The sequence below is a fragment of the Notechis scutatus genome, chromosome 6, assembly GCF_049901735.1.
Source record: "Notechis scutatus isolate UNSWTSFEM ecotype Mainland chromosome 6, rNotScu1.2, whole genome shotgun sequence".
Classification (NCBI taxonomy): domain Eukaryota; kingdom Metazoa; phylum Chordata; class Lepidosauria; order Squamata; family Elapidae; genus Notechis; species Notechis scutatus.
In genome coordinates, this window is record NC_142014.1 from 65,948,944 (window position 1) to 65,974,411 (window position 25,468).

Sequence of the window (25,468 nt, forward strand, 5' to 3'; positions counted from 1 at the left end):
TCCAGAATGTGGCAGCCCAGGTAGTTCTGTATTCCTGTGAAACACATCTGCTTCCTGGCTATGCTGGTTGGATTAGCTAACTTTTTCTGCATAGCTAATCTTATCTGCATTTAGTATCGTACACTGCCCAGAGTCATTTTGAATTGGATGTCCTTACAAATTTAAAGATTAAATTAAATTAAACCTTGAAGCTGGAGTACTAAACTCCAATGGAGTTACTGGAGTTACATTGGAGTTTACTGGAGCAGTAAACTCCAATGACTGTTTTAAATTTATCATTCCAGGACATCTCCTGAAATTAGTCATTCAGCATATATTATTATGCTTCCTTAGAGCTACTATTAAAGGCATGACATTTAAACAAATTTACCAATATGATATAATAATAATAATAATAATAATAATAATAATAATAATAATAATAATAATAATAATAATAATAATAATAATAATAATAATAATAATAATAATAATATAGTTAGGACACAAGTATACATAACTGTCTTCTGTCATGGAATGATTTTCCTGTGATTTGTAAAAAATCTACCAATCTTTTGGCAGTTGACAGCTTTGAATTGGACAAGCATTTAATAAAATGCATAATTAGTAGCATATTTTAAATTAATTTCTACAAGTATTTACAAAGTTTATACAAAATGAAAAAACAGTGCATTGTATATATTAATCTATTGTGTATGTGATTAGTTCATACAACAAAATGATTTAATTTCTTCAGAAAGTGCTTCTTAGTTTTTTGCAGTTAAGCCCTGCAGCAAAGTTTCTGTCTTTTGCAGCATATGGAAATTTTTGCAGCAGCTTCAGTCCTTATGCAGGATTTACATTTCCCACAAAGGAACAGCTTTTGTTATTTGTTCACTTAAAAACAAAACTCTTCTCTTATTAGACAATACACTTTTAATCTCCTTTGTTCGCAAGCATGATAAAGTATTATATTGCACATATGCATTGGCTATCTTTAAGGCATCACTGATATAGAAGTAAATCCTGGCAGCATGCATGCACACACAAATTGGTTTTTGGAAAGTTCCCTAAACAAAACCACAAAATCACGAAGTTCCTTAGAGTACTGCTCCAAGCAGACTATTTCTGACTGGAATCCATAGTTGTCACAAGCATATCTGCAAAAATTCTCCAAAGGGGGAAAATAATGAAATTTACTATAATCGAATCTGATCACTTCAAAAAAACCTGTGCAAGTTTACTACCAGGAAGAAGAATAGAACAGGGCATTCAACTAACTTAAAAGTTTTTGTGCAAGAACCTTTGAAAGATTAATTTTATTCCATAAAGATAGCCATCTTAGGAACTTCAGTATGAAGGAACAGTATTGCAATAAAGAATTCTGGATTATCAGCCAGTTTCTACAGCATCATCCGAGAAGTAGATGAGGTAATGGGGGAAAAACTTATAAACGGAAGAGCAATGTGCAAATTCACTATTTCTTTACTAATTGTCTGCTGATGAGCAAAATCCAGTGGTCATGACCAAATCTGCTTTAGCAAAGTCTCATCAAATATATATAGTGAAACCATATATATAACCAGCATCAATTGGTGCAGAATGCAGCAGAGTGAAGAGTTGTGTGTGTTTCTAGTCTGTACTGGCTACCAAGTTTGGTTTGGGGCCCAATTTCAAGGTGCTGGTTTTAATTTTTAAAATCGTTCACAGCCTGGGGCTGGGTTATCTCAATGACTACCACTCCCTGACTATATTTCCCCATCCCAGCTGGTCTGATAAAGGCGGCCTGATTTGGTTTCTGCTAGTAGGATCTATGCTTAGCAGGTTCCAGGAGACAGGCCTTCTCTGGCATGGTGCCTGCCATTTGTAATATCTCCACCCCCTGAAGTTAGGTCAGTTGATGTTCATAAAGTCCCCCAAGGCCTGGCTTTGTAATAAGGCCTGGGCTTCCAGGAGAACAGTGAAATCTTAACAATGGTTCCACCACTGTTGTTGATATTCATTCTCTCCTGGCAGTGCATTTTTTCATAATGACTGTTTTATATATCTATTTAAATAATGATTGTTTCTGCGTGTTTATTATTTTAATTGTGTTGCATGCCTCTCAGAGGCATCTTTTGTGAGACAGGGAGCCATATAAATTTGATGGATAAATAAATAATAAAATCCCTTGTCGAAGAACAGACATGTTATTGGTTTGTATTTTGACCTTTTAAATAAAGCACGGCAACAAACTTTCAAAGATACAGCCCAGGAGTCAGGAGCAATGATCTAGCAATGATCTTTGAAAACATCAACCAAGGTGACCCACCTTGTCCTTGCACGGCCTCTGACAGTTTTGTGCCGCACACACTGCATTTTCATCATCTGACTCTTCTGCTCCTGACCAGTCATACTTGGAGGGGATGTCCAAAACTTTCTTCTCCCTCTTTTTCTCAGCGCACTCTTTCACCAGCTCTACCTTCGTGGCGGCTACTTTCTCACGCTTTTTCTTTCGTTCTTCTTCTTTAGCCAGCTTTTTGGCCAGTTTGTTCAGCTCCTTTGTCTTGTCCATTGTTAGTTTTAGCTTCTTTTTCTTTGGTTTCTCCAACTTCTTCAGCTCTTTAGACTTCTGCTTCAGGTCACCAAAGAACTGCTCTGCTTTCTCTAGTTTGCGCTTCCTTTTCCTCTCCGAGGCATCTCTTCCCCGGGTTTTTAATGGCTTCTCATCCATGCTCTCATCCTTCAAGAAACAAAAGATGTTGATAATTTTGCCAGATTATCCTCCTGTGCATCATAAAAGCAAAATGATGAAGCTAGTTTCCATAAGCACACATCACTTCCAGTGAGTGAATAAGCTCATTAACAGGAGAAAAGGGGCAAAGTAAATAATAATCACAATGCCAGTTTAAAGTCGAAGGTGGCACGCTCTATTTTGGAACCAAATAGGTATTAAACAACTTGTAAGATAACATACATATACCCCAAGCTAGTAATCTGCTTTCTTGGGAAAAGCCAATCAGAAGGATTGGAATGGAAACCAAGTCATTATTTGCTTAAAAGGGTTCTAGACATATTTCTTCTTCCTCTGCCTCAAAAATGAATTCTTTTCAGGAGGCTGAATCTGACCATTTCACTTTCAATATCTGAGAGACCATGAGTTCAAGTCCTACCCTAGCCAGTTGGATGACCTTGGGCCAGTCACTTTCTCTCAGCCCAAACACCACAGAGGGTTGCTGTTGTAGGAAAAATAGGAGGAGGAAAGTGTGCTGGATAAGTTTGCCGCCTTGAGGTATTTGTAAAAATAATAAAGGCAGGATATACATATAGATATATCTTACAGTAACAGAGCTTTAGACTGCAGTTTCCCTCTGCTAATGGCAATCAACAAGCTTTTTGATGTGTTTGAATAGGAATGACCCAACATTCCTGGCACTTGAAATAGGGACAGGTTATTTTTGCATCAAATTATAAGATGCTTACCCCAGGATGCTCCTGACTTTCAAGCAAGAATATATGGTACAATGTTTCACTGTATGGATTCAGTGATAATTTTTTTTAAAAAAAGGAGTAAATAAGAGTGGAAGGGCAGATGCATTGAACTGATGGGGCTTTGGTAAAGAAGCAAATCCTGAAGAGTAAATTAGGAGGAGGCAATCCAATAAAGAGATGAAATAGCAGCTGTGCTATTTCTCTGCAATACCATTTTGCCAAAGTTAATTTTACATGTGACTCTGCTATTTTATGATAGTTAATGCCTATCTTTACCTCCATGATATGAAGAAATCTATCTTCAGAGGGTGGATGCGTGGCCTGCAAAATCCGCCAGATGTGCTGGGTTTCATCAAGAGATACTTCTAAGAGATCTCCTATCATCATTAGGTCTTCTAGCTGTGATTTGGCTCCAGAAGAGAGTTCAAGCACAGGAGGTTCTAAACTGCGAGGAACTAAAGGGCTTTTACGAGGTTGCTTTCTTGGGGTATTGGAACCTTTCAAAAAGAAGCATGAAGAAAAAAAAACATGTTTAAGACGAAAAGGTAGAAAACAAACAAATAAGAGGAAATGTAAAAAGGACTAAAGTTTTGATTTCTTAAAAATTCAAATACCCAGTTTCCTAGTAGTTGATGGCCTCATTGTCATTAATTATAGAAGGCAAAAATGACATGAAGTTATTTGGATGGTTTAAGACTCTAAAGCAGGGGTGCCAAATTCACGTCGTCACGTGATGTATTGGGACCTTTTCCCCCTTTGCTAAACCGGGCGTGGCCAACACATAAAGCATCTGACCCACGGGCCAGGAGTTTGACAGCCCTGCTCTAAAGAAACCCAGAATCTGTAGTTAAGTGTTACCCAGGTGCCACTAAGCACTTATTGGAGTACACAACCTAAGATCCCCGAGATACATACAATTTCTGAAACCTTTGAAAGTTGCAGTTACAGTTAACAGTTGCAGAAACAGAACATAATTGAATACTAGTTCTGTTCATGTTTCAAAAATGATTTGAAAGAAACTTGGGCAATCAGCTGTCTATTATTCATTAATTATTCATTTCAAATTTTTATGTGAGTATTAAAAAAAGATACCACTGCTTTTAAGAACCATTTTAACTCATAAAGATAGCGACTTTTTTTTCAGGTTTATGCAGAAGCCAGGGAAAATACACGAATGTAGTACTTAATAATAGAGTACTGTGCTCACATGGCATCCAAAACACACTACACAGCGTATGTCTGGAATATCATGTCCCGTCTATCTACCTATCTGCAAATGAAGTTAATGAAATCTAGTGTTCACCTTGGCTTCACCAACTAATTTTTGGCTCCAGAGTGCTTCATTTATAAATTTAATTTATAATCAGCTTAAGAGAATTTTTGGTGAATTGAGGAGCTTATAAATCGCAGTAACAACTAAATGGCACCCTAGATATAATTATAAGGAGGGGGGAAGAATTACCCTGAGAACAGCTTTTTGAAGCTGATGAATATGCATGTTCAGCACAGAAAGAGGGAGCCGTCCACATGTGTGTTACTACTTCTTCAGATTTGATTGGAATTTCTTCATCGCAGAAGAGATTAGGCTCCAGACTGCTAGAAGACTTTACACTGGCATTGTCCTAAAGAAAAGTATAGCAGAAACATGAGATTATGGAGCGTGATCTAATCATTTTAATACAACTCACCAGATTTGGTAACAAATTACATTAAATGTGGATAAAGCCTGTGGCTTTCTTTGAGTTACTACAGCAATACATGGCCAAAGATACTTATAGCAGAATAAAAAAGAGGATAATGCATTTTGCTTTTCTAAAAATGTAAACTCCGCATTAACTTTTTTTTAATCAAAATTTCCAAGAAGCTCCTGATCATCTCATTGTATCAAACAACTTTACAGTTATGATTGCCAAGTTTGTTACTGGTGAAGTGCCACTGAAGGAATAAAACAATTATTGACAATAGTGAGCTCAAAAATATTATTGCAAGACTAACCTTTATATCATAGCCATATGCTTCTCTAATGTCTTCATCTGAATCCGTCTCCTCATCATCATAATCCATAGTCTGTCGAGGAGATGAGGATACACTACTTGTAGCCCGATTAAACCCAGATTGCTGAAAACTAGTCAAATGACCCTATGTGAAGAAAGACATTTTATGAGTTCAAAAAGTATCCAGTAAAACTTGTACAAGGCAACAAAAGTTACTTAAGTTGATTAACAGAGTTGCAAATCGGATTACAAGAAACTAATATTTGCTTTAAAATGATATTTCTAACAATGAGAGTTGAAATTTCATTTCTAAGCTTCTAAGACACGTATAAATACTCTCTCCTTTGTTCAGATGCTGAGAACGCCATCATTTCTTCACTTTTATAACCATTGTCTGTAATATATGTGGATGTTGGTAATTGATACAGTAGCTGAAAATATTAGAATTTTCTAGACACCAAAAGAATCAAACAAAACAAACATTTATCATCAGTAAGAACGATTAATCATCATTTGGGATTGATATATTTATATTTATTAGATGCTGATAAATAACTTCAATAAAGAAAAACAATTAAACCATTTTAAATATATATTTTTACATAATTCATTAGGAAGCAAGCAGAAATCTAAAAATAAGAGGTATTCCCCCTAACTATCTCTGCAATACATAGCAAAGGAAGGCATACAGAGAAATTGGCAATATGTGGCTACTCTCCAATTGTTGGGACTGCATATTCTAACAGCTCTAGCATAATTCTAACAGCTCCAGCCAAGGAAATTAATGGCAAAGAATGCATTCAGTACCTGAAAGATCACAGATTGCTGGAATAAAAATGAATTCAGTATTAAATGTAAAGATACGCAAGTTCCAAAGAGATGGTTATAGTAGGAAAAAATAACAGCCAATAAGAAAATAATGTCACATTAATTTCTTATTAGAAGTACAAATCCTGAGTGATAAAAATCTATTGTATTCATGTTTGAAAAGCTGTATTGTTTGTAAGATTTTGGAATGTCCTGCATTGGAATATAACTACTAGTTCCTAGGTCTTTGTAAAGTGTAACGCCTCTGCTAGTTATGTTCTTAAAAAACAACTGTGTTTTGATCATTTAGACTGGTTTAAGAACTCTATACAAAACCATCAACTTTTAGGCTACAGAAGGGGAGCAGTCAGATTGAACTACGTGACAAGGCCCAAGCAAGGTCATTATCCACAGGGAGAGAACTGTTACGTGCATCCAAGAAATGAACGAATACCTGTAAATCAGGATTGGCAGCTGCCTTCTGGAGCTCCGCGCTGATTATCTTCTCTGTTTTCTCGCGTGCTGCCTGTTCTACCATACGCTGGCTCAACACAGAAAGTTTGGCCAATGCAGAAGATAGTTCATCGGTGGCCAGGGCTTGCCGTGCTCGGTCTTGCCAGCTCATAGCTCGCTCTGTCAGGCACTGCAATGCTTCCCCCTCGGGCAACCGTACCGGGAGTTTTTGCAAGGACACTAGTAGGGATAAAATAGTTTCAAGGCGAGGCCTTCGAGATCGCATGCAAAGTGGGCACAAGAACTTGACTTCTTTGGCAGGCCAGCTGGAGCCCTTCTTTTGGGAGCTCGTTTTGGGAAGGGTCACACAAGTGCTATGAAACCAGTCTTTGCAGAGTTCACACTGTAGCATGAATCCACTGGCCGTCTTGCGGCAGATGCAGAACTTGATTTCTTCAATGCGATCCACCATCGTCATCTTGGCCAGGTTGGCCTCCCTGAGGGCGTGCATGGCTTCCACCTCTTTCTGTTCCCGGTCCTTGAAGACAGCCACCTTTTTCAAAGGGGAGAATAGTAGACAACCACTCAATGCATTTCATTGGCAAAGCTCACATTCCTAGACTGGTCCAACTTTTTTTAAATATACATGGTATAAATCAGGGGTTCCCAACCGGGGTGCTCGCATCCCCTGGGGTTGCAAGGCAAGATTTGAGGGGGTGCGAAAACTTGAGTTTAGAAGTTTCAAAATTATAGTGTACATATATAATTGGATGCATATAATTATTTATTTTTTAAGGGGTGCGAGAATATATCAGAAGCGTTCTAGGGTATACAAAAGGTTGGGATCCCCTGGTGTAACTGAATGAATGGAATACTTGTTCCATGCTGCAACTTTTTAAAAAATCTAATACAACAAGAGCGCTTAAGACTTAATATACTGCTTCACAGTGCTTTACAGGCTCCTCTAAGCAGTTTACAGAGTCAGCCTATTGCCCCCAACAATCTGGCTCCTCGTTTTAGCAACCTCGGAAGGATGTAAGGCCTGGTGAGGCTCAAAGTTGACTCAAAAACCTGGATCAAATTTTAAAAATGACGTGAAAAAATAACCATATGTGGAATCTAAAATCATTAACATTTTCAATAGAATACAGGTAGTCTTCGGCTTACAACAGTTCATTTAGTGATCGTTTGAAGTTACGAGGGCACAGAAAAAAGTGACACGATCATATTTACACTTATGGCCATTGCAGAATCCCCATGGTCACATGATTTACATTTGGACGCTTGGCAACTGGTTCGTATTTATGACGGTTGCAGTGTCTTGGGATCATGTGATCAATTCTTGCGATTTTCTGACAAGCAAAGTCAATGTGGAAGCCAGATTCACATAACAACCATGTTACTAAGTTAACAACTGCAGTGACTCACTTAACAAATGTGGCAAGTTGTAAAACTCACTTAGCAATTTTCTCACTTAGCAACATACATTTTGGGCTCAATTGTGGTCGTAAGCTGAGGACTACCTGTATCATTTTAATTATCACTTGAAACTTAGGTCTAATCTGTCTTCCATATGGAAAAGGTTCATAAACAGAATTCTGCTGCTGAACTTGATCCATCATGACTCAAGAAACATAAGAGGGCTTTCAAAGATGGTTGCACGTTACTAGCAGTTTCATACCAGTTGATGTGAATGACAAGTTACAAGCTGATAATCATGGCCTGCCAATCTACCTGCCAGACAGGCAGAGACCTAAAATCAATACCTTCGGGAGAAAAAGATGCTGCTTGTTATACTGACACACAGAGATAACCCAGTAATTTCCTCAGAGACAGGCTGCTTGAATTATTCTTTCCAAACAAAAAAAGGACACACATGGCAGAACCAATGGAGAGGAAAAAATAATGAGGGTCTCTTCAACTTCCCAGGAGCCTCAGAATTACTAGAATTTCCAGGAAATCCAAAAATAATTGGGGGGAAAATGGAAATATCTGGTTTGGAAAACTGCTAGATGTGTTGCATTAGGTTTAATCTTTGTATTATTGTTCGGTGGTAAAGTTCCCTGATTCTATTTTCCGCACAAAGTAGGGAAAGTTTTACTCGTGTAACTAGAATATTTCTGTAGAATCTGGTATTCTCTGATCTTTGTCTCTTTTTTTTTTCAAATATTTTTTAGCATTTGTAGTAGACTGCTGCCATCTTGTGATATGCCTGGGACATATCTTTTCCATTTTATTTTGGATTGTCTTTGGATTTTGTGTTTGGCTGCTGACTGGCAGCTCTATCTTCTTTAACAGGGAAGCTTTGCATCTTAACCTCTAAAGTTACCAAGGGTTATAAGTTACAGAGCCAGAAACTTCCATTATTATATATAATATCATATATGATATGATATAAATATATAAATAAATAGAGAAAGGTGCCTAGGAAGACCCAGAGGGCTTCTTAGAAAGAATGTTTGAGATGTCTTTGCCTATGGGCTCAACTTCTATTATATCTGTTTTATGTTAAGTAGGGCTATAAGAGCTGGTTTAGAATGCGTAAGGACTTTGAGAGAGCCTCTAACCATGTGAGCCTGAAAAGAAAGGATGTGGCTTTTTAAATTAATTTTTTAAAAAAAATGAAGCTGCATTAACAAATCGAAGCAACCACCCACCTTTCTAGGCTCTTTGCAAATTCCAGAAGATTCTTCCAAACCATTTTCAAAATTTAGCCCTAAATGTTAGGTATACCTTAAAATAATAACCTGGCTAAGATATTCTGCAGCAGCTATAACTACTCACGCAGATCCCAAAGCATTTTCAGATGACACATTTGTTCACTGTGGTATTCCAGCAAGAACGTTTGATATTTCCAAAGCCCAGACTTCAACTGACCATCAAGGCTTTCACCTTCTCTAGACTATAGGTCAGTTAACACAATAATTTGGACTCACTAATTTGGACTTAGTTTGGACTCACTAAGTCCAAACAGATTTAGGCTTTCCAAAAGCCTTCTTGGTATTGATTGGAAAAGATACAGAACTCAGTGTCATCAATATGATCATCTCTCCAGTCGGGTTTTGCCTAGTAATTAAATTATGGGGCTCTAAATCTTAATGTCCCCATTTTAATCTCTTTTGCTAAGTTCTACAGAAGGGCTTTAGTGAGTTGTCAGATATTTCACAATGATGCTAGCTACAAAGAAAATCAATTTGTGGTCAATAGATTCTGTAATTATTCCAAAATGAATTCATGTTTGCTAAAGTGATCTACACAACTGCAATGTTTATTCTGTGCACAAGAGTAAAGATTTAGTAGGATGTTCAGCAAAAAATGACTCTGAAAACTTAAGAAAGCGTAAAATAGGTTTTAAGGTTCAAAAATATGGTGTATTATAATATCAATAAGCTAAACTGATCATATCAGTAACTAGAATGACGGCTTGGATGGGCAATTCCAAATGTTATCTTGAAGAATGAGATGTTATCTCAAATATCCAATTTAAAAGTCTAATACCACTGAATATTCAAAGTATGAAAATACTAATAATTAAATAAAACATAGGATGCTTACTTTTAATAATGGTTGCAAACCTAAGAGATGTGTTGTTGTCTTTAGGAGCTGCCTACAACTTGATGACACATAATCAAAAATCAAACTTTAAAAGATTTGCATACATAAATGCAATTCTTAGAAGTTTCTTATCAATAATACAAAAATTATGATTTACAATTATAAAAAATTAAGACTAATAATTACAGCATAAGCACACATAGATCCATTTATGAGACTCTAAACCAGGGGTGTCCAACCTTGGCAACTTTAAGACTTGTGGACTTCAACTCCCAGAATTCCTCAGCCAGCAAAGCTGGCCAAGGTTGGACACCCCTGCTCTAAACCCTGAAAATTCTATCATTTTACCAATGGAATTATCAACAGTAGTTAACTCAGATCAATGGTTCGATCTTCCCAACAGAGTGAAAAAAATTTCATTCTGACATCTAATGGGGCTTCCATTACAATATATGCATTCTAATAGCTATTACATAATCCTGTAAAATCTGGATTCTCTGGACTTCCAATGAGTAGACAAAATTTTACTTCAGATTCCCCAAATAACGGACCAAATCTGTTGCTTCAGAAACTTCTACATAATTGATATAATTTATATTAATTGTTTAAGTGCAGAGTTATATTTTATTGTCAATTTGATATAAACAGAAAATATATAGAAGCGTCACTTATGTCATCACATAAATGAAGTCATTACATCAATACAATTCTGGTTTAATGGATATTTGTATTTAATAGAAAGCCTTTCCTTCAAGAGTTCCATTAAATCAAGATTTAACGCCTGTTCTAAAATTAACAGACTTTTAGATTCACAGTAAAGTAAAAGATACAGGAGCTTCCTACTGGGAACAAAAGAATAACCAAACGAATATGGGCCCTCACCACAGCTGCAGTATCCCTGTATTCTTCTACTCCATCTTCTAATTCACTCAAGGATTCCATGTCAAGATCTTTTTCCTTCTCCTTCTCTATCAACTCCTTTACTCTTTTTCGTCTGTTCTTACTGCTTCCATATACGCCAATGTCAGTTCGAGGGCTAAGTACCTATAACAAAAAAACAAAAGAAAGAAAGATTAAGCATACAAGTGTTTTTACAAAACCTTGAAATTCTATAGATTTGTAAATTCTGTAGATTTGTTAGAATTTAGACTTAGCCACAATTTCAACGGGATCTGGGCTACGCTAATTTTAGAAGGATTTTTATAGAGTGTTTATTAGAAGAATTTAAATTCAAACTGTTTTGATTTCAATCAAAACTTACAAACCTAATTGGGACCAGAATTTACGTTGCTAAACAAGGAAATTGACTTACAACCTCTTTTACCGCAGTTGTTAAGTGAATCACTGCAGCTAAGTGAATCATGCAGTGTAAAGCAAATCCAGCTTCTCACTTTGCTTGTGAAAAGTTGGCTGGGAAGGCCACAAATGGTGATCCCATGACCACGGGGTGCTGCAACCATTGTAAACACATGCCAGTTTGCCAATTGCCTGAATTTTGATCATGTAACTGTGGGGATGCTGCTAATGTTGTAAGTGTGAGGATTGTTCGTAAGCTTTATGAACTTTGAAAGGTTGCTAAAAGAATGGTTGTGTTCTGACCCAGCTCCCCAAACATGACAAACCCTCTGAAGTTAACTCAAAGATTCCTTTATTAGGAGTGCCGGCAGCCCCAGTAAAAAGTTTCTCTCTCACCACAGGCTAACAAGTCCATCTGGCCAGAAGATGAATAGTTGTCTGCCACATCTATTCATCTCTGCCCCCTGCCTTTATCCCCAGAGCTGGGTAGGGTTTTGATAGCAGTGGTGGCTCTTCCTTCCCAAGGATCGGCCCATGGATTTCCAGTGCTCTCCTCTCCCTCTGCCTTCTGTGCATCCGCGTGTCAGGCACTGGACCCAGCTGTTCCTTCTTCATCAGCCACCTTCAGATCTGGGGGCTGTTGACTCTCCATCTGAGGGCTGACAGATGGCCCAGGCTCCACCTCTGTCTCTCTCTCTCTGCCAGCTCCACTCCCTCTTCTCCCTTAGAGCTTTCAGGTTGCCTTGATGCTGACCTCCCACGCCTCCTCCTCCTTCTCTGATTCGGCTGCTGGAGGGGCTGGCAGCCAACAGGCCACAACAGGTTGTAAGATGAGAACTACCTGTACTCCCTATGCAAAACTGCTGTTTTTTTAAACTCTTAACTTACATTTTAAGGCTACCTCAATCACTTACATGAAAAAAGATCATCAGCAACCACTGAAGTATTATAACTTGCTTCTCTGGATCCTAGTACCTGTTTTCCCAACTAACCTGTAAAAGTGTGTAGCTTGAATTCTTCTTCAGAAAAGTTCGGCCTGTGCGTTCCCTCCATGCACGGGCTGCTGCTACCTGTGAGTCAACTTGGGGCAGTGCATCCAGACGGACAGGTATGAGGCGACCTTTTGCAGACAGATTCTCCAGTTGCTCTAGATACGCATAATTACTTCCATTCTGCATGGTTAAAAAAAAAAATCATTCTCATCTATGCTCTCTCATAATAAGAGCAAAAGGAATTGATCACAACTTAAAATGTATTTTAATTGCTGCATTATTTTAAATCATATGTTGGTCTTCAATATAGCTAACTACCGGGATAGCCGATTATAAAATTGGGCTAATGCAATAAAACATCCCAATAAATATGAATGCAAGAATAGAGCAAAAGAATAAAATTATTGTACAATAAAACTTTCTATTTTAATGGGCATGGGAAATTGAGGGGTTTTTGTCCAAAATATATTTTTAAATGAGTCAAATGCAGTTGTGTGTGATTAGATAAGTATCTTAATTAGTAGATGGCTTTATTAAAAACACATTCAGATTCAGCGATTAACCCCACTAAGAGTACCTGTAATTAAATTTTAAGATTAACTGCAACTTGAGCCAGAATCCTCACTTTACGCAAAACAAGTAAATTTTGCAGCAAGAAGCAAGAGTATCACAACATTATTATTCGATTCTTTATAATGGAAGGCAGTGTCTGAACACTTGAACTGTTTGGAATTAAACATACTTGAATGGCTTCCACTTTGGATGTCCAATCTCGAGCACGCTGCAAGGCTTCTCTCAATGCCAGAATGTTGGGCAGGTAAGCTGGAATATTCTTTGCTTCATTCACAATACTTTCCAGAGCGGCAATACTTTGTCGAGGTCTAAGAGTAGAGAGAAAAAAAACCCATTACAATCTTATTTCCTGGGCCAAATAAAAAAAATAAAAACTCAAGTTATAAAACCGGACTATGCAGTGAACCATGCAGTAAACACCTCAGCTACATCAGGAATAATGCTAATCTCACATATTATTTTATTTAATGGATTTGTGGCATGTAATCAAAAGGAATCAATCTAAAGCTTAAAAATTCACAAATAATTCAACTGGGCTGAGGCACTCATCATAAGATTCACTGGAATTATTCAATTTTCAAAAGCTGGGGAGGGCCAAAACAGGAAGGTCAGGTGTTTCTAATTTTAGGGGGAGACTGGAATAGAAGAATGTCACAATTGATAGTATTTCCAAAGATGTAAGAGTTGGGCAAATTGACTCCAGATGGAAACACTGGTCCTGCATATATCTAGGTATGAAGCAACACAGGGCTTTATAGATAATGATTACAATCTGGAATTAGATTTGGGAGCCAGGCTGTGTCCAGAGTACCGGTGTAATACAATCCAAACGCTGGTGACAAATGCTAATCCTACTAAAGAAGGCAGAGCATTTAGGATTGGTTTCATCTATGAAATAAACGAGTAGTCTAGAAAGGGAGCTCCCACATACAGCACATTGCATTAATCCAGATGAGTGGTAAAGAAGGCATGACCTTCTAAGAAGTCATCAATATGAATTTATCTTACAGACATCTATGAGGCTGCCCTATTCTATTCTATTCTACCCTCAGAGATACTCTGTCAAGACTGAAAATAATTTGCTCAATTAGATCAATAAGTTTAAGACAGATAACAACTCCTCAAGCAAATATTCTATCCAATGTAATCAGAGTCCGAAATGAAAAAATAGGAACTTGGTTTCAAAAAACTAACACCATATTCAGAAAGGCTTAGCAATGTAACCTTGGCAGAGATGCTGATTTCATTAATAAACAAAATATCCATTAGATTCCACTCCCTTTATGAGTTTATCCAAATAAAATTGTGTTTTGGCAAAAGGCCTTTGAAATACCCTCTACCCTAAAGACAGTGAACAAAACACCCCTCACCTTGCTTGAAGGCAGACTTTGGCTTTTTCCTCCCACCTCTCTGAAACTGTAAGCACCTCCTGCAATTCAGCCATGGCCTTCTCCACTGCATGGTGTGGTGCTAGGCCCACCCCTGAGTCTATCAGTTTCTTCATCAGATCCAAGGTGACTCTCTGAGGATCTGAAAGAGTCACCCGCACTTCATCCAGCCAACGTGCCTGTTGTAGCTCTTGCTTCAGACGAGGTAATTCTGGAAGTTCCACATAGAGCCCGGAGCCCATGTCTAGCAGCATTTGCAGTTTGGATGAGTCTGGGACCTCATCCATCATGGCCTCTTGGGCACGCTCATGAAACTCTTCAACATCATCCAGCAGGTTCTTTAAAAGGGTTTAGAACAAAGTGACCGTTCAGGACAGTGATGGAGGTAGGAACAGAAATTAAAGGAATACCTGAATGTTTAGCTAGGTTTGTTTGAGGTGGACAAGAAAAAAAATATTAGTATTCTTAAAATAATTCTGGCAGCAAACAATATCAAATCAACCATTCACAGTAAGGAAAATCACTTTCTGGAGGGTTATGAAGGGATCTAGAGACAAAATATTCACTTGCTTCAAAGTACTTTGGTTCAAAACAACAGTCAAAATCTTAAAATATTTTACTGAAATTAAAACTAATATGTTGTTAAGAGTTTCTAATGGGCTAATTTATAAAAATTTCATTAGAAGAAGTATTTCTATAGCAATTTTTAACTCTATCCAAATGCAGCCTTCTCCAGAAACTCACCTTTACTTGTCGAGCCTGAGTGATGACACACGGAAGACTGAACAACTGTTGAACAAAAGCCTTCAGTTCTTCTACAGTCAGTTTAGTCCGTGTCCTTCCACTGTCTGAATTCGCTCTATTATGTAAAAGAAAAAAGAATAGTGTAAATTGCATTTATATTTCCTGTTACTAATTTTATACAGATTTTTACTTTAAGACTTAAATAAGATTCAAACATTTTAAAAAATTACTAGTTTCAGAAGTATCCATCAAAATTGATGCTGAAAAGACTAACAATTTTTTGACAAAATTGACCAAGCTTAATCAGAGTTGATGTTGGCCTTAAAAGACTAGAATGGCTTAGAGGTAAGAGTAGTTAAAAATGTTCTTCCCATACCATTTATTTATTAACTATTCAAAAATTATAGCAGCATTGGACAAATGGTACTTTTGATGAGTTCTCATAGTTCTGGCCATTGTAGCATCTCCAGCCGGCTCATGATAACAACATCGCAGCTAACTGCAGTCATGTGATTGTGAGTTCCAACATTTTCTACCATCTTCCAACAATCAAGTTCAATGGAGAAGCCAGCAGGAAGTTGGAAGTCAAGATCACATGAGATCCTCGCTTGATGATAACTGGAATGTCAGCAATTGACGTTGCTAAGCAATGTGGTCATGTGACAATGTATCTAGTGATTTCATTCCAAATTGCCCTCATAAACTGAGGGCTACTTGTATTATTTGCCTGGAAATTTCTGTTATTGTTAGAAGCTCTTCTCCGTTTAGTGAAGTTAGACAAGTGCCATGAAAGAAAAATACAGCATCAATTGTCATCTTGATGAATGCCTTTGTGGAATAGGCTGTTATTCCTCTCTCACACAAATGTTTATAATGTAATACTTTAGTTTTGTTATTAATTCTCTATTACATTACAACAATAACACTAAATATATGCATATTGAAGGTATTTCAAGTCAAGGCACCATGAAGTTGCTTGTAAGTTCTGACCATGAGATATTGGGTTTCCCTAAATAATCTTAACAAGGGGCAGATTTAGTAGCAGGAAGAGCACCTTCCTGTTAGTTGCATGTTAAAAACTGGCTAAAAATAATACTGCAATTCCCAAATACCAATACTGCAATAAATGTATTAATTAAATACATTTGCAAACCTTTTTAATAGACACACTTATTAAAACATTGCACAAGTACTCCAATTTGCTCACTCTTACAATTTTTTTCAGAGCACAACTCAAGCCAACTGTAAATGGCTCTTCCATTTTTCCCCCTTTCTGGCAGTATATTAACTGATGTGTTCCACTTGAAAAGAGTCCATTTGGCAAAGTGCGATTTATTAGTTTATCAAAGGGCCATGAACATTTCACGTTTTAAAATTGCATGCCTGATCATACCTGTGCTTTTGTTTTTTGCTCAAAAGCAGCTGGGCTACTGAAGCACAAGTCTCTGCCTCCTTCACAGCATCCCTCAGCTTACGGAAGAGGTCATTCTCTGGATATTTCCTGTCTTCAGCATCTTCTAACATTACTTTCAGCTCAATCACATCTGCAAAAAAAGTGGCTGTTAAGTCATTTGTTCTAACAGAGTTTTTACAGAATGCCCTAAAGGCAAGTGCTATTTTTTTTTAAAAAAAAATGTATATTAATCTCTCCAAACAATAATATTTTGGGGGCCTATGTATATCCTTCTTTACTGATTCTAGAAGACTATATAGATGTCTAAGGGTTGGGTGATTAAGGGTTGGGGTTTTTTTTGAGATTTTAATACCTGTGCATAGGACTTCGTTTAATGTAAGTTTGAACTACACCATTGGACACCAGTTAGCCTAACATTCTTGAAATTTATGTATGATTATAGAAGATAAAGTTTGAGATAAACCTTTTATTTCATCAATATTTAAGACTTAAAAGAATTGCATGCATGCTAAATTTATCCATTTACTTTTTCATTTTTCCTTTCTTCCAAGGAGCCCAGGATGGCATGTATCAATGTAATTTTAATAATGTTAAATTTAGCTTTCTTAAACATTGTGTGGATGTGTGTGTATGTGTGTGTGTGTGTGTGTGATAAAAATACACACATACCATATATTATACCTTTATTACATATTAAAGGTAAAGGTTTCCCCTACACAACCGTGTCTCACTCAGGGAAAGGGGGGAATTGCTCATCTCCCATTTCTTAGTCGAAGGAGCCAGCACTGTCTGAAGACACATCCATGGTCATTTGGCAGCATGATGGTATGCCGAGGGGCACAGAATGATATTATATATTATCTATTAAATGAAAACTGTTCTACAGGTAGTCCTCATTCGGTGAACAGTGACTGTTTAAACTTGTAACTGCCATGAACGAGGATACTTACCATAAACATGCAGCTGTTGCAGTGTCCCCATGGTCATGTGATCATAATTCAGGCACTTGGCAACCAACTTAGAATTACAAAGTGAACTGGTGGTTCACTTTCATGTTTATTTGCTTTCCAGGCTTGGGTTTGAAAAGTGAAATCCTTAAAGCCAAAACATTTCCATCTACCATCCAAAACTTCCCTGAACAAGTCCCATGGGTCATGTGATTGCTATTTGTTAGCTTCAAAACCAGCTCCCAACAAGTGATCAGTAGGCAAAGAGTTTGCAAATGGTGATCAGGCAGAATTCATCTAATGAGAGCAAGTTGAATTTCCACAACTGTTATTGTAAGTCAGTGGGCTCACAGGATGTTCTGCTTTACAACCGCATCTACTTAGTGGTTGGAGCTGCTGGTCCCACTTGCCATTGTTAAGCGAGGATTACCTGCATTTCATTATGTATCTTGTAATCTGTCTAGATTTCAAATGGACAAGATGATAAAATTTCACAGATTTATACAGTACGTGACTGGTTTTTTTCCCCCATGCCTCTGTATTTTATATCCTCATCTGCATGCTTCTTTATGGTTGGGTTAGAACAAACCAATTGGGCACTGAAGGCTAAACAGCTATACAATACAGAGTACAAGTGTTTCTGCTCCTTAAGTAACATTCTTAATTAACATTCTGTTATTTAAGGAGCACATTAACTCTGAGGAGATAATTTTCTTAAATAATTGGTTCAACTTTCATGTTTCACTTTCCGAATTTGGGAGTTGGGAATGTGGTATCATTAAGCTGCAACATTTTGATTTACTATCCAGGGTTTCCCTGAACAAGTTTTTCTGGGAAACAAAACTGCATCTCACCTTTTTTGTGGTTGAGATTGGCAGAAAGTGCATCTGTGACCCTGCTGACCCAAGTATCGTAAGATTGTGCTCGGATTTTCACTCCGTAGAGCAAAGAAGGGAAATCTTCCAGTGGGTATCGATATCTAGAAGGAAACAAGAGCTTTCAAACAACTTGCAATGCTCAGTCAGGAAGAAGTGGGACAGATGTGTTACCGTTCTGAATTTGGTCACAATCGAACAAGACAAGGATTCCTTGATTTTAACAGAAAAGTGTATCCTAGTTTAAAGACCGGCAGTGTTTAAAAGCAATACAGGGAAATCATACCTTAGACACTTCTTCTGCATAGGGCATGAACACAAATCATTTGGATGATACAAGCAAACAAGTCGATCAGGGTTGCAGGAACATGTAAGGGCAGACAAGAAACAGGTGGTCCTGCAGGCTGCGCACTGCCGCTCATCATCTGGAACCAGCTCAAACACTTCCTCCTCTGACATCAGCACTCCCTGTAGTAACAATAGGCAAGATCTGATAAAAGACCTTAACCAAGAATTGTGAGTCTTCCCTAACATTTTCTTTGCTCAGCCCCAACCCCTTCAGAATCCCCCTAAGCTCACCATCTGCATAACACACTCCCTTAAGCGTGCCTCCTCTTCTGTCATGAGAGTCATTTCCTTACAGACCATGGCAGCCAGCCCAACATCCAAACACTCAGGATCTGCGGCCATCTTGAAGATTAGTTCCTCATGAGAGAACACACAGTGACGTCTCAGGCGTCGATAATGGTTTACGCACTGCCGTCCAATTGGAAGCTAGAAATGCAAGGAACACACAGCTTTTGATTTAGAACCATGTTCCAGTAGATTGCCGACTTATTTTTTCCTCCTGGCCTGACATACAGGAAATTAAAACGACAACAGAAAAACAGATAAAATGGTACTAACTAAAAGAGTGGGAAATTACGTCAGGCACCGTGCAGCGCAATATCCAAAGATGATGTTTTTAGAGGTCATGGTGACTAAAACTCTTAAATGAAATGAAAAATAATGACAAGGAAAATGGTTGAGTGACTGGGTACAGGAAATGGATTTCAAGAGATGTAATTTCATCTTAACAAGTCTGAAATAGCCAATCTCCAATCAACCTTTCCTGATTGTAGCTATATTCTTTCTTTATCAGTTGACCCCAAAAAAAAGCTACACTGCAGTAAGCAATAATCGCAACAAGACCCCAGCTCTTTATATTATCCTGAGGAACCTAATCCAAAATTAATGGATTATAGTAATTTCAAAATTAAATACAGACAATTATTTAAACATTTTAAAAATTAAAATAGATTAAATGATTACACTGAAATAAAAAAAATAAAGTATTATTTTACATCATGGCTCAGAAGACAAGATTCCCCTGTTCCCCCCCAAGCCCCCCCCCCTCTGTTTTAGTCTTTCTGGAAAAGACTTAAAATCCGTCTATGCCAAATGGCATGGGATCTTAAAGGATGTGCTGCTGCCTGAAGATGGTTGGTATATTAAGAGAAGGCTCGCTATCTCTCCCCTCCGAGCCCTTATTTTTAAGTTTATTTTAATTTTCATAATTGAATCTATTTTATATTTATAATCACTGAATATTTGTTTTCTTTTGATGTTAACCGCTCAAAGTCACCTGAACTGTGAAATGGATGGCAAATAAATAAATTAGGGGGCGTGCATAAGCGCACCAACGTGCCTACCATCCCTGTCCTATTGTTTCTCTTATTCTTCTTTTATTTTTCTTATATGTACCCATTTCATGTATTCACAACTATGTATACACTTATACTTATTATCTTGTAAACAATTGGCAAATCAAATAAATAAATAAAATAAATAAATAAATTTGATAAGTAAATAAAAGTTATAAAATAATTCTGTGCATATAAAGGCCAATACCAGCTAAAGTCTGGCAGCTGTGATTTCACATTGTTGTATATATAATAACACCCTACACAAAAATCTAAAAGCCATTAAAGCAATAGGTTTCATTTTTAAATCAGTGTTTTGGTAACACTGTATTATTTTAATATAGATGCAGGGCAACAAGTTGGTTCATTCAGTACGCTATCTACAGCCTGCATATTATTTAATAGGCAGTCAATATTACATGTTAAAAATGATTTCATAAAACAAGAACTTCTCTTCATTTATAACTACAGAATAAATTCGTTCTGCAAGCTATTTCATATGTTATTTCTACATGCTTGTCAAATGCAAGTATAGTGCATAAGACGCCTCTTCTGTACATTATTTTGGTGAATATATCTTTCTTACTTCAAGCAGCACAAAAGTTGAACTATTTGATAGAATAACTATTTTAGTTTAGAACCAACAAATTATTACTGAACATATCTCTATTTATCCAATGTTCATAGGATTTAATTTTCAAATGGATGGTGCAAACTCCACGTACCAGCCCCAATATTACATCTCACAACTGCTAGAAATGTTACAAGCAGTGGTGGGATTCAAATATTATTGCCACCGGTTTGGTGGGTGTGGCTTGGTGGGGGCGCTTTGCGTGCATGCACACACTTTGCGAGCCCACGCACACCACATGCATACTTTGCGCAGGCACAGAGGTGTTTGCGCAGGTGCAGAGGCATTCTAACTCACCTCCTGCAAGCCTGCACGATCCCAGTTACTTCAGCAGCTGCCACGCGGCACTATTCTGTGCCGTGCAAAGCAGCTGCGCTTCAAATTCAGCAGATAAAGGTGAGTACAGGAGCCCGGGCAGGTGGGTGGGCCCAACAGCAGAGCGGCCGAGAGAACCGGTTCGGTCTCTGCTGCTCATCGCTCTTACCGGCTCGCCAGAACCGGGCAGAACCAGTAGAATACCACCACTGGTTACAAGATTTCAAATTCCCAGGTTTTGGACTGAAGAGAACATTACTTTAAAACTGCTTTTGATCATTCCATTATCTGTAAATATTTATGACAACATTATGAGTAGGAAGTATGAAGACTCTGAGGTATACAAAGGAGCCAAAAATAAACACAAAAATAAATACAAAAATAAACACAAAGATATAAAAACTTTTCATAAATTTTATATCAAATTATTATAATTGGCTTCCTAGCTCCACACTAGCATCAAGAAACTAAAGAAATGGAAACTAATTAACAAACCAATTAACAAATTGTTAAAATACTATCCAATGCAATCTGTTTACAAACTAGTTTGTTGTTTTAAGTTTGGCCAAAGTATCTTTCAGATGAGCTCCATTTAATTTCCCTTTACTAAAATATCATCAATATAACATCAATTTTTATTGCCCAGGAAAATTATTAGTAATAATCTAGGTTATGGTAGGCGCATACAGACCCAGTCAGCAGTGCAAAAATTCACAGCTTCAGCAAAATTGTAGCCTTGATTAAATCCAGAATGATAGGCACGGGGGAAAGTCACAACAAATTCACCAGCACACTGATTGGTCCGGTACACCTAAATACAAGAAATAAAAAAATTGAAGAATATATATATATGTTGTTAATTGTGCAATGTTTATATATACATTGCACAATTAACAATCTTCCAAAGCAGAATTAAACAACCAGCTAAATTGTCCTTGGTTCTTAGAAAAAGGAAACCATAGTTGACTACACGTCACTACTTTGTTATAATTATACGCATTTACCCAGAAAGAGGATAAAAATAAGCTGGAAATTGCATATCTTGGGTGGCAATGGGCAACCAGAAGCAAATCACCAGTTTGTCTGCTGATGAATCGGTGCTTTGGGAGTGGTGTTAACTACTGCAGCACTCATGCTACCAGCAGGCAAGAGTTACCTTGTGGCAGCCCTTTATTCTGAATGACTATGTTATCTAGATGTTAGATTCAGCATTTAACACATGCTTGAACTTTTCCTACATCACATGCACATCATCTCTTCCTGTACTTCCTCAAGGACTTCAGAGACTCTATTCAACAAGCAACTACTTCAACTGGCACAGAATATATAAGAGATTCCATTTCATTTTTACATGTGCTTTGAATCCCATGCCATCCCATGTTTCTTTTTTTTTTTAAAATCTTTTGTCTACCTGGAAGTTAAATCTTACTTAAAGGTTAAAAGCTTTTGGAATGCAGCATGTGTTATTTTGAGTAGAGAAACTGCTGATAAAATGCAAACTTGATTTGAATACCATTTAGCAGTTGGCAACACTTAATTCCAGAATATGCCCATTTTAAAACAAGATTGATGCTCATATATCTGTTATGTGCCCATATTTTTGAAATATTAAATGCATTTTTAAAGACTTCAATTATAGCAATTTACTGTACAGTGCTGGATCCTGAGACCATTTATAAATGAATCAGCATCACTTGTGTGAATTGTACCTTCTACAAAACCTGAACTGCACCTTTTATGTAGAATACACCTTTTATGTAGCCACACTTACATAATTGAAAATGAAAGGTAACACCTCAGCTACAAGCATTTCTTTAAATATTTATATCCTATATTTCTGCTAGAAAGATTCACAGCAGCTAACTAATCTCTAACATGCACCCACACAAAAAATCTACTCACGAGAGCTACAAAACTTAAGAATACTTTCCATCAACTAGGCAAACCTAAACTGATTTAAAAAATCTTAACAAGCAAGCGGTTTTATATGAAGGGAGATGATTCCATAATTACAGTGGTTCTTTAAAAATTTGAATTATTTTGAATTTTCAGTATTCTTGCATAAATATGACCTAAAATATCTGTTTTCCACACGTGTTAAAATTAGATAAGAGAAACCAATTAAACAAATGAATCAAATACATGCTTGTTCATTTATTCATGGAAGAAAATGATCCAAAGCTTTATCTAGTTTTAGGAACCAAGTAAAGTGTACCATGCCAATTCAGTCTTTATATAAAGAAAGCAGGCAGAATAAACCCTCAATATATTAATTGGGGAAATGGGTAACAGCCAAAGTAGAAACTAGATTTTAGACTTAGACAGATTGACAAATGCAATTTTAGGCACTCATTGGAAACATATATTGTATGAACCATTTTTGCCTGTTGGCATGAAAAATCTACTAAATTTAGAGTTCACTTTAGTATAATGGCCAGGTCCATCCTCTCTAAACAGGCACACTATTCTTTGAAACTGCATTTTTAAAGAGGAATGAACACAGTGTATTTAGATTCTGACCATGAAGGGCACTACAGATAACAGCACTGAAAGACAGAGTGGCTCAGAAAATCAACAATTACAGAATATTCATGGGTGGATCTACAAAGACAGTCTCTGGTATACAAACACACTCTCTGATACACGAAATGTGAAAATGAACTGAAATATTTTAAGAATGTAACTTCTAGCTTATTCTGTGGGGCATAAACTGTTAAACTTACAAAAAGAGAAAGAGTCTGCATTTACTTACAGGCACACCATGTTCCATGAGAATATTGGGGTTCATAATGGTGACTAACTGGTGCAATAGATCAGGCTGTGTCTCAAACAGCTCCGGAGCCAGTTCTCGCATAACCTCCTCTAGTTGTTCTGCTGCATGGGAAGGCACTCCATACCAGGTCTTTGGTTCCCCCCTAAGATCCATTATCCAAAAGAAAACATATGGTATAAAATAGGTTCTACTGAAACTTCCAATTACAGTATAATCAACACATGCAAGGAAATATAGTTGAAAAACAGTGCTGCAACCAGGCCAAAAAGAAGATACTTCAGGCCAAGAGTTGACAACTTGCTCATTAGCTTCCTACATGGAAAATAATTTTCTATAATTTAATTGCACACCAACCAAATTATATAAAATGCTAAAAATTATTCATTTACAGTATTTACTCTGCACATCTGAAAAGTTTAAAATAAATGTTATCCTTCCCATGTATTTGAAATATTTTCCAGCATATTTTATAATTTATTTTTATAGATCATCAATAGCTTTAATATAAAGCATAATCAAACGCATCCCCTCTTTTGTGTTAGATTGGACTAAATGCCAAGGATGAGCAAACCGTGGGGATCCTGGAGGTTATAATTTAACTACAAATGGGAAATCAGAGGCCACCGTTTCCTAGCGTATAGGAAGATATAGGACATAGGAATATACATAAACCTATATAATATTCCTAGCCACTTTCACAAATCATACCTAAGAATATGAACATTTGCAAATCAGTTATAAGATGGGAGTCCAACTGTGGATCAAATTTAATTTCTAATCTAATTTCCTTTCTTACTGACTTTCCCACAATGTACATTTTCAAGTGCTAGCATATGGTTTTTGAGAACACATGTCCACTCCCACACTATATTCATATGCTTGAGGCAAATGCCTATTCTTCAATGCTACGCAAAGAACTGATTTACACTTTGCTGGGGGGAAAAAGAAACAATGCCAACCCTTATCACTGTTATTATTAGAAGCATATCACACACTCCATACCAATGCAGGTAATTGATGGAATAGCTCCAGTGATCTTCAATGTGCCAACAGAAAGAAGAAAAGCACATTCCCACATAAAGCCAAGGCACTTTCATGCCAGAAATGTCAGCATTGATGTGTGCAAGGACAGACTGGTCCAGGACTGGCATGTTATTAAGATTCCAACCAGAAAGAGCATATTCCTGTCAATAAAACAAACAACATCCACAAAAGAAGTGACCGGGAGGAAATCAGTGTACTGCTCAAAATCACAATTTTTTTTTAGCATTTATACTTCATTGCTATGCTACAATGTACTGCCTCACTCTAAATTCTCTTATGGATTTAGGGCCCAGCTCCAGACCAGTTGCATTCAATAAGCCACATAAGTATAGTGTATCTTTCTCTTGCCCCTGAACTCTCTATCCTCCACCACATACACTGGCACTATCAGTCTAAAACTCCTTAGTTGGCCAAAGTGTGGAATCCAAAGCAAAAGTACCAGTTCCCACATCCTTGCATATTAATTACACTGAATTTACCTCTAACAGGTAAATACCCTATAAGACCACGTCTATGGTCTGAAAATTCTGCTCAG

General features: G+C 37.2%; 1 protein-coding gene across 1 annotated transcript in view; it reads right to left on the minus strand.

Moving 5' to 3' along the window:
• Nucleotides 1–25,468, minus strand: part of KDM5A (lysine demethylase 5A) — a 48,900-nt gene that overhangs the window by 6,562 nt on the left and 16,870 nt on the right. The window contains exons 11-27 of the mRNA XM_026695107.2: nucleotides 24,892–25,073; nucleotides 23,869–24,031; nucleotides 21,808–21,927; nucleotides 19,068–19,262; nucleotides 18,775–18,956; nucleotides 18,468–18,592; nucleotides 16,646–16,796; nucleotides 15,253–15,367; nucleotides 14,491–14,846; nucleotides 13,290–13,428; nucleotides 12,548–12,727; nucleotides 11,142–11,303; nucleotides 6,706–7,257; nucleotides 5,446–5,589; nucleotides 4,913–5,072; nucleotides 3,727–3,947; nucleotides 2,291–2,701 (exon numbers count right to left, since the gene is read on the minus strand). Coding sequence (XP_026550892.1) covers nucleotides 2,291–2,701; nucleotides 3,727–3,947; nucleotides 4,913–5,072; nucleotides 5,446–5,589; nucleotides 6,706–7,257; nucleotides 11,142–11,303; nucleotides 12,548–12,727; nucleotides 13,290–13,428; nucleotides 14,491–14,846; nucleotides 15,253–15,367; nucleotides 16,646–16,796; nucleotides 18,468–18,592; nucleotides 18,775–18,956; nucleotides 19,068–19,262; nucleotides 21,808–21,927; nucleotides 23,869–24,031; nucleotides 24,892–25,073 — 3,558 coding nt within the window. The remainder of the gene's footprint in view (nucleotides 1–2,290; nucleotides 2,702–3,726; nucleotides 3,948–4,912; nucleotides 5,073–5,445; nucleotides 5,590–6,705; nucleotides 7,258–11,141; nucleotides 11,304–12,547; nucleotides 12,728–13,289; nucleotides 13,429–14,490; nucleotides 14,847–15,252; nucleotides 15,368–16,645; nucleotides 16,797–18,467; nucleotides 18,593–18,774; nucleotides 18,957–19,067; nucleotides 19,263–21,807; nucleotides 21,928–23,868; nucleotides 24,032–24,891; nucleotides 25,074–25,468) is intronic.